Source organism: Lathyrus oleraceus, chromosome 6, assembly GCF_024323335.1.
Source record: "Lathyrus oleraceus cultivar Zhongwan6 chromosome 6, CAAS_Psat_ZW6_1.0, whole genome shotgun sequence".
NCBI lineage: Eukaryota > Viridiplantae > Streptophyta > Magnoliopsida > Fabales > Fabaceae > Lathyrus > Lathyrus oleraceus.
Window position 1 is genome coordinate 28,691,722 of NC_066584.1, and position 10,200 is coordinate 28,701,921.

Sequence of the window (10,200 nt, forward strand, 5' to 3'; positions counted from 1 at the left end):
CGTCTAAGCCAGATGGAAGAGAAGGGTGTCATTTACCCTTACAAAAACCGGGGATCCCTCATATGCTCTTTCACTCGTATAAACTTGTCTTTCCAAATTTTGTAACGGTTAGAGTATGGTTTGAACATGGTTTTTTCCAAAATACCACCTAAGGTTACCCAATCCCATTTAATAGAAGGTCTAGTGGCATAGAATGAAAATAATATCCCTATAATGGGAGGTACTTCCAACCATCAACACACAATCTCAAATGCCCTAACAAAGCCCCGACTCTTGGGCTCCAGCTGAGAAGACGTGATGTTACTTCTTGGCACGCTCATCATAATTATACTTCACATAAGAGTACTTCTTGATAGATTTCAACCATCCTTTCAATGTACCTTTGGCAAATTCGTACAAGATGGATAAATTGTGTAAATATTAAATATTTAATATAATTTTTGGTTTCCAACATTTATAGATAACATAATAGTTGTGTAGACTCTCTTGCTAACATAAATCTAAGATTAATGGATATAGTTTCCTTTTCTTTTTTGCCTACAAATTTAAGAGTTGATTTTGTAAAGAATAGGTTGAGCATGACATTCCTTAAATTCAATACTCACAGATAATAGGGTTTTGGTCTAGCTTTCCCTTTTCAATTTTTGTGTACATGTTTTCGTTTCTATATATGAGACCTTATTTAAAAGAATAATCTTAGAGCATAATTTTTTAATCACGAAACATACAAATTTTCAAATCAAGAAACATACAAATTTTCTAATTCACATAAATCAAATATCATACAATTTTGTATAAATTTAATGGAGATAAGGACTAAGAAAAATTATACAACCGTTATTTTAGTTAAATCTTAATCATCTTTGGAGAGCAGTCTACTTCAACTCACAATTGTTATATTAGTTAAATCTTAATCGTTTGAGAGTGTGGAAGACGGACTACAACACATGATTTCAAATTCGATACGGTTAAATCATGGCTAAATAATCTCATAATAGATTTTTCATAATTAAACTAAACCAGAACTAAATTGGACTCATCGTTTTATAATGTTTAAAATATAACTAACTGGTACATGATCTTAAAAATTTAAAATAATTTGATAGAATGAAATAGAAAACCCTCACCATTTTGGTTTTTAGCAATGTTGAATAGATTTAGACAAAACTAAAATCAATTCAAATATATATATTATTTCCAGAAAACAACTCTGAATGATTGATCATACTGTATATCTTTCTTTCTTTTTATTTCCATGAGAGATTTGAAGTTTTATTCTATATTTTTTCTTTTTTATTTATGGCTCAAATTCAATTTTTAATAAAAAATGTTAGTAATAATTTTTGTCTAGATAGGGTTTGGGCGCGGGTTCTTGCAAAACAAAAATATGACTCAATGAGTACACACGTGTGCCTATAAAAGCTTCCTCACATTCATATCATCGTCACTTTCATTCTCCCCAAAATTTGATTTTTCAGCTAACAATTTCCTTTGCAGACTCTTTGAACCCTAACCGTAACAAATCCAACCTTTCCCCAAATCCTTCTTCTCGCAGGTATTCGCCTACTCCGTTCTCTTTACGTCTTCATGTTTAAACCCTTGTTTGATTTTGAAAATTAGGTCCAATTGACACTGTTTGATTTGCAGATAATGGGAGAAACCAAGGACGATGTTTACGAGGATGAGCTTCTGGACTACGAAGAGGAAGATGAAAAAGTTCCTGATTCCGCTGGAACTAAAGTTAACGGTGAATCCGGAAAGAAGTAAGTTCTCTATTGCTTCTACTGTTAACTTTTATTTGAATATTGCGTGCTGAGTTAGGATTCATTAGTTTGTACTGCTGATGAATTTAGATGTGTAAAGTTGATTTTTTTATTGTTTGTAGAAATGGGTTGATATTTTCATTTTGGTGGAATTAAATTTTATTGCTGTGTGTTTTTGTATTCTTCTGATTTTTTATGGTTATTTTGATATTTTTTTTCAGGGGCTATGTTGGGATCCACAGTTCAGGTTTCAGAGACTTTCTTCTAAAGCCAGAGCTTCTTCGGGCTATTGTGGATTCAGGATTTGAGCATCCTTCTGAAGGCAAACTATCTGCACCCTTATATTTAGTTATTGTTGTTTTGTTGTTTTGAGTTACTGTAATGATTTGGGAATTTGAGATCTAGAGTAGAATGGTTGATGATTGCGTTTTTCTCCACTTCCATCTTGTGTGTTTATTTTTCTTAATTTTTGTCTTGAATTTTTAATTTTTTTAAAGTTTATTCTGGCTACTAATTGTGTTTTGAATCTTTGTTTTAAATGATGTTTTTGGTCTAGAATAGAATTGTTTACACTTCCGTTCTTTCTTCACTTCCACCTTGTGTTTTTTTTTCTCTTATCATGTCATTTTAAAATTTTAAAAGTTGCTCCTGGCTATCAGTGTTCATCAAAGCAACATTCCCTTTACATTTCTCTTCTCCCACCATCTCTCCTTGGCCCTTTATGGATTTAGGGCTGGAAAAATTGGGATCAGATATTAAAATATAAGTTTTTTGATCCGTCCTTGTTGCAAGATTTCTCAACTTAAAATATCTTCAAGCTATCATTCTTCCAGTGATAGATTTGTTTGCTGATGTTAGTTATTATAATCACAATTTCACTGAACTTGTGTATTTTGTTAAATTTTTTATTTTGCAGGTAATACATCTATTATAATCTTGTTTTGGAGAACTATTGTGCTTTGGTAACTCTATCAAATCAACTTAAAAGGGTCAGGGATTTTTTTTACTGACCAATGGTTTCTTCAACCACCATTTTCTTTGGTTCATCATCAGTACAACATGAATGCATACCTCAAGCAATCTTGGGAATGGATGTTTTATGCCAAGCAAAATCTGGAATGGGAAAAACTGCTGTTTTTGTTTTATCAACTTTGCAGCAGATTGATCCTATTCCAGGCCAAGTTTCTGCTCTTATTCTGTGTCATACAAGGGAATTAGCTTACCAGGTATGTATCCTGGGTTCTTTAAATGTAAGCAAATGGATCTTCATATTCTTGTAGCTTCTAACTTAAGATATATGTGCAATCTCTTTCCTATAGATATGCCATGAGTTTGAAAGGTTCAGCACCTACTTGACTGATCTCAAGGTTGCTGTCTTCTATGGTGGTGTCAACATTAAAGTTCACAAGGATCTGTTGAAAAATGAATGTCCTCAAATTGTTGTTGGTACACCTGGAAGAATACTAGCATTGTCCAGGGATAAGGACCTTTCTTTGAAGAATGTCAGGCATTTCATTTTAGATGAATGTGATAAGATGCTGGAATCACTTGGTATGTTTAATTGATGAACAGTAGTTCTTCTGACTTGAATAATTATTTTTCACTTCCTATGATTTATTGGTTTTCATTGTTTCCATTGTAATATCTCCAGACATGAGGAAAGATGTGCAAGACATTTTCAAGTTGACTCCCCACGATAAGCAAGTTATGATGTTTTCTGCAACGCTCAGCAAGGAAATCCGCCCAGTCTGCAAAAAATTTATGCAAGATGTAATGTCCTGTGGCCAGTATTACTTATTAGAAGTCTCTTTTTTATGATGCTCACATTTACCGAGAGCATTTAGATATTTAGAGGGCCATGTTTTCCTCAACATTTATTATTGATGATAGGGTTCTGTTTGGGTAGTGCCTTTTTAATTCCAACAGTTTTTATGGGAACGCCTCTTGGGAAGGATTGTGGTTGTGTGTTGGCTGGGGATGGAAGTTCTAGATGGACATGTTTTAGATAAGCGCCTGATTGTGGTTGTGGTTCTTCTCCTGTCACATCTTTCCTTCTTTTATTTGGTGTTGGAACTTAGTTGTCTCAACTCTCAATTGGCCTTGTCTGATTTGGGTTTTCACAACTTAGGAAACTGTCTAGTTTTCACTGTTAAGGGAAATAGAGTTAGTGTATTCTGGGTAGTGGGTATGTTGGTGGTGGCGGTATTGTTAGTGTTAAGTGTTGGTGTTTCTTGCAAGGGCTGATTAAAAAGAAGCATCAGCAAGGAGACAACAAGTGGATCAGAACTGTGATTCAGGGTTCTGCATCCGTCATTGATTTCGTTCTGGATTCCATTATCTTGAGGAAGACACCTAATATGATTTACTGTGACATTGTTCCTTTCAGCCCATGGAAATTTATGTTGACGACGAAGCAAAATTGACCCTTCATGGTCTTGTTCAGGTGGGTCTTTTGCTGTCCACATGTTTTATTCATCATATTCTCTGAAATAAATTGGTATGAGCTCTGTGGCTTACTTTGGCTATTGAAATGTCAGCACTACATCAAATTGAAGGAGGAGGAGAAAAACCGGAAGTTGAATGATCTTCTTGATGCACTGGACTTCAATCAAGTTGTGATTTTTGTGAAAAGTGTTAGTCGAGCAGCTGAGCTGGACAAGCTGCTTGTGGAATGCAACTTTCCATCTATATGCATTCATTCTGGAATGTCCCAGGAAGAAAGGTTAGTATTATGTGACATCTTTTCTTCATTAACATTTAATTGAGGAGCATTTGGCTTGCTATCACATATTAGAGAAAGCATATGAATGTTAACCAATGTTTTGAAAAGGATTAAATTTAATATTATACTGCTTGATAAAATGCTATTATTGTTTTAGTTCATATTGTCTTGTATGTATTTATTGGTCGGTGTTGTAATGAGCGTGTCACATTCCCGTTTTAAAAAAGAAAGAGCAAGCCCCTTTATTTTACTATTTCATTCTACTTTTTTTTCTTCCGGTTTTTTGATTACATACATTTTACCTTTTTCATGTTATTTAGATGATTTGATTAAATATGCAGTAAGTTTTTTTATTTGATTTAATTATTTATATGGGCCCAAGCCCACTCACACAACCGTAATTTCCTAATTCCATTTGTTGAGAAATGTTACAGCTGCTAGACCTCCTTTCAACTTCAACCTCCACATCTCTTCATTTCTTCTTCAACCTCAATCTTTCTGTCTCTGCATTTTTTTCATTCATACCATTCTTAACATCAAACTGCATTGAAATAGCAAAAGAGAGAAAGAGTGGATCTACCAGGCATTTGCTCATACATCAAGTTTTCTTCTTACCTCACAAACCCAATATCTCTTTTTAACTCTACACTTTATGAGATTGTAAAAATAAAAAATAGTTTTCTGTCACTGATTTTCTGGACTGGTTGGTTTTCTGTAACTGGTCTCAGTTACTCGGTTATGGCCGGTTCTTTCAGGTTTAGACGGTTATTTAAGATTGACGGTTCTTATTGCCTCACCAAACTATACTGGACCCCTTTCCGCAGTTTGACGAGCCGGTTTTAAAAACATCGATGATAATAGTATTTGCTGAGTGTATATTTTACTGCAGATTGTGTTGGATAAATGTAAATGTTGAAGGGTGTGTAACTGGTGTTGGAGTTTTTAAAAGTCCAGTGCAACCTTTCTGTCAATTATCCTTTTTTGTGTTGTAATTTGCATCAGATAAAGAAATGTAAGAAACAACCGATTCTTACATGAGATTGCATAATATAGTTGCCTGGATATTTATGAATGAAACATGTGATGATTAAGTTGCTTGGATAGTTATGAATAAAATAAAATCTTTGATACACACGAGAACACACATTGATTGCATTGAATGTTTCTGAAGAAATTGTCAACACAAACAGATAGTGGTTATACACACACATTGATTGCATTGAATGTTTCTGAAGAAATTGTCAACACAAACAGATAGTGGTTATACCATACATATGAGATTACATGCCGCTTGAGATCAACCTTCAGGTGGCTAAATATAACTGATTTTTCAATTCAATAGTGTAACTCTTTAACCTGTTTGAATTCTCAATTGGGAAAGGGAGCCACGAGAAATTGAGGTTGAAACAGTGGTATATGTTGTGGCATGATTTCACCGTTTTATGTGATAGATGTAAGATTGAAAGCCAATAATGATTTCTCTAAATGATACAAATCACTTGCTTTCCTTGATTTGAACTGCAATTTGTATGGTTTTAACAACCATGTTACCGTTTGTACTGCAGCCTTTTGTTTCATTAATGTCGGTCAATTAATTGATTTGGTGTTCTGTTTGCTCTTGTTCCGATTCCTAAACTTGCAGCAGAAGAAATGATTGGTTAATTAAGTTGTGCTGATCTTGGACTATCCATGGCTTGTGCAGGTTGAAGCGTTATAAAGGTTTTAAGGAGGGGCATACCAGGATTCTTGTAGCAACTGATTTGGTTGGCAGAGGAATTGACATTGAACGTGTGAATATTGTGATAAACTATGACATGCCTGACTCTGCAGACACATACTTACACAGAGTATGTTTTGATGATCTTATCTTTTTCCAGTTTAATTGTTGAATTTAGTTTACATGTCTCAATATTATAGTCGAGTCTTTAATTGTCATTTCATTTTGAATGAAATTTGTAAACAGGTTGGCCGAGCTGGAAGGTTTGGCACCAAAGGCCTTGCAATTACATTTGTTTCATGTTCATCCGATGTTGATGTTCTCAATAATGTAAGACAATCGAGTCTCTTTTTTGTCATTATTTGTTCAGTATCACTAGAAAGCAGCCATGGCAGTGCCATGATTCAGTGTAAATTGCTCAGATTGCCATTAGAGTTGATATATGGCGTTGTGGGTTATTGAAGGCAGTGGCAAGGCAGATCGCTCTGCCCTTTATTCCAGATTATTTGAGTTTCTTTGTTTTACTGTTGAACCAAGTGCTAACCTTGTTTATCATCTCCATTCTCCAGCATTACCCATTATTACTCACCAGAGTCATTGCATCACCCATTATCCCACATCATTCTTTCTAATTTCGTTTCTAACTTAATCCCAAATATCCATAATAATATCCAGCCTGTGCAACATGTGCTCAGTTTTTTCTTTGTTACCTGATTTGTAGTGAAATGAGTTGTACTAATATAAGGGATATATCTAGAATAAGAATTAGGGATGGAGGGAGTAGTTGTATTATTCGGGCAGATATATTTGTATTGTAACATTTCCATATTATTGCCATAATTCTTGCTCAGCATTGGCTTGCTTTCAACACCAACTGTCATTTACATTTTTCATTTGTTGTGTATTCTAGGTTCAGTCCCGGTTTGAGGTGGATATAAAACAGCTTCCAGAGCAGATTGATACATCTACATACAGTATGTTTTTCCTTATCATTCCATTTCTATTATCCTTTGATCATCTTCATATATTGTATGTCTGTCATGTTTTTGGACATTCACCCTTAGGAATGTCACTATCTTTTACTTCTCCCAGGGGCTGCAATTTTTGTTGACAAGTTTTCCCTTTTTATCTTGCAGTGCCATCGTAATAATCTATTATGGTAATCCTTTAATCAATTGGAAGGGATGAAATAGCTTTTGCAGATCAATTCTATCTTACTGTCCAGTCCATGTACTTGGGTTTTGTCATCGGTATTTGGGTTTTGCTATATGCTGCCTACAAATATGTGGACTAATTTTCTGTATCATGTAGGTTTTTTCTCTTAAAAATTTGATTATGTTTTCATGGATTTATCTTTTAGTTAATTAGACTGTGTAGTTTATATCCTGGATGAAAATCCACCAGGCTTTTTAATCTTTTGCTTGAATGTGTAAGTAAGACATTTATACATTAGGCTGTGCTAATAGATTATTCTAGTAATGCTTTTTCATTTATTCATTACATCCCAATTTTTTTGTTCACTAAATTCGCCTAGGTATTTGAACGAACCTCGACAATTACATAATATACTCTTATTTTTGAATAAATTTGGGGAATAGAATTAGAATTTGGAGATGCATACATCTGTATGGGAAGACATATTTACAGATTGTCGAGATATTCTTATTTTGTTATAATTTAATTTAATTTAGAGATGTAATTTTGTATATTCTTATTTTGTTAAAATTTAGTTTAGAGATACATATATATTAATAGAGTGAATTTGGAGATGCCTCTTTGTAAAATTTATTAATTCAATATTTATTAAGTTTTTGAAATCAAAGACAACCAAAAATGATTGACAATCAAAATATTTAATATTATATTTACTAATATAAATTTAATATTATATTTTATTACGAGTGAGTGGTTAAGGACATTGGAACATCTTTAGAATATTTTTGATTTTAGAATATTTTTGATTGATCTTGCAATTGTTATATTCACATCAACCCTAATTAATTATAATGTATTCTATTTAACTTTTAAATCCTCATCCCTATTTAATTCGTCTTGAGTTTAAGTTTGTTGAACCATATCTTCCATCCATTTGTTGTCTATTAAGGGTGAAAGATATTCAAGTTTAAGAATTCTTTGGTTTTTTGGATATTGCATGAGAATATTCAATTTGGATTTTAGCTTGACGAGAGGTATGTTCTCGGAGACTTTAAATTGAAGTTGGAGTTTTATGCTAATAAAATACATAATATAAGATGAGGATATGTATTCATTCTAGTTTGTTGTGTGTTTGCAAAAGAAAATGGGATGAAATACAAGACGAGGATATGTATTTATAACACTTTTAGATCAATTTGGACCTTAAAAACAATATCATTTCATTTGGGCATTTCAGATGACATACCCTTAATGTTGAATAGATATTATATATGTCTCAAATTGTATTGAGATTACATCATTGATAATATTACATACGCAAAACGAGTTACATTGTTAGATAAAAATTAAAATGTATCAAAAAACGTGCTACTACCTAAATTTATATCTATTGGTGGTTCTTCTTTCACCTTTCCTTATTTGATTCTTTTTCAATGTCGCTTAACTTGGTGATCTCTTCCATCCTTTCTAGAAAGTGATCCAACCAATTTTCAACATCTTTTGTGAAATATGTCGTTCTCTCTAGTGATGTCTTTGGTATATGACATTCCGATTTCAAATAAATTTGAACAAAATGTTATGGCTTTTGATGGATTTTGAAGTGACCTAATTTGAAGTGGAAAAAATGTTTTTGAGAAATCATATATTGTCAGATCAATACACCCTATCATAAGCACTTGCTATATGATGTCCCATTTTAGGGAAGCGCATAATTTTTCAAATGGTCTCAGACCACTAACACAAGAAGTAAAATCATTGAGAATTGCATCCTATTTTTTTTTTGTATAGCGACGTGTATGATTTACTATGCATCGTCAACTCTTGTATAAGCTGGTGATAGACAAATTGGTGCCCCCCATTTCCTTTATCGAGCAAATCTGAAATAGCTCGAAAATCACAATTGCTGTCACCTTTAACATCTACGATTCGTTCAATGTATTTGTGCATAAAAAACACCATCTCTTCAATGTGGATGATTTTTGATAACAATGATATAGAAGATGATTTTCTAATGCAAGCACCCATGAAAACATTTTTTTTTGCTGAGATTTTAGAGTTGGAGAATCCAAAAAATGTGAGTTAACATGTTCAAAGTATGAAGGAGACTATCTCGTAGATTTGTCTCTATGTGTCAGTTTGACCTTTTTTTAGGGGCATTCTTTGTTTTAATCGGTTTCAACGATGATTTCAAATCTGTTGTCTTTGGATAAACAATCTTCCCTAGCGGCTCTTTAATGTTCAGTTTCACTATGTCATCAACTTAAAAAAATATATCTTGGATTACTTCCCATTCGGTCATAATAGATATACTTGATTTATTGTCCTTCATCACACCATCATCATTAAACTGAATCCTTTTTCAGTGCAAACTTCATCCATACATACCGGTTTAGCAAGCTTCATATTCTTTGAAATTAAACAAGCATATGGAAAACAATACATCTTCCTAAGTGTACAACCACACTTTGAGCTATCTGTACTTGTTTTATCTGTTCACTTGGCTTTGTGAAAAATAAAACTTAATCTCGACCAAGCTATATTGGCAACCAACTGTGAATAAAGGATGTTATCTTTGAATCAGTGTTCTAACACAATAATGCTTTGACCAAAAGATATTTGTATCATATTATGTTGGTTTCAGAGCATTTGGTTCACAACGTCATAATCTCGACAAAAATCACATTTATTGTTTTCTAACCAATTCTTCAGTGTAACATGTGCAAATTCAACTCTACTAGTTATTGTATTGCCAAAGTGTCTAACCTAATCGGTCAAAGCACAAACAATCTTCTCCTTCACCTGGTCCAAAATAGCACTCTTAACATATTTTAGGAAATCTGGAT

General features: G+C 33.2%; 1 protein-coding gene across 2 annotated transcripts; it reads left to right on the forward strand.

The window, feature by feature from the left end:
• Nucleotides 1-1,359: 1,359 nt before the first annotated feature.
• LOC127092543 (DEAD-box ATP-dependent RNA helicase 15) lies at nt 1,360-7,699 on the forward strand. 2 transcript variants are annotated; one of them, XM_051031442.1, is made up of 12 exons: nt 1,360-1,555; nt 1,648-1,763; nt 1,985-2,085; nt 2,817-2,989; nt 3,083-3,314; nt 3,415-3,533; nt 4,150-4,206; nt 4,301-4,485; nt 6,188-6,332; nt 6,449-6,532; nt 7,113-7,176; nt 7,339-7,699. In XM_051031442.1, exons 2-12 carry the CDS (start codon nt 1,651-1,653, stop codon nt 7,347-7,349), a joined length of 1,284 nt encoding a protein of 427 aa, XP_050887399.1. In that variant the 5' UTR covers nt 1,360-1,555; nt 1,648-1,650; the 3' UTR covers nt 7,350-7,699. The 2 variants fall into 2 exon arrangements, with proteins under 2 accessions (XP_050887399.1, XP_050887400.1); XM_051031443.1 differs by lacking the exons at nt 1,360-1,555; nt 1,648-1,763 and having other exon boundaries at nt 2,680-2,989.
• Nucleotides 7,700-10,200: the final 2,501 nt, after the last annotated feature.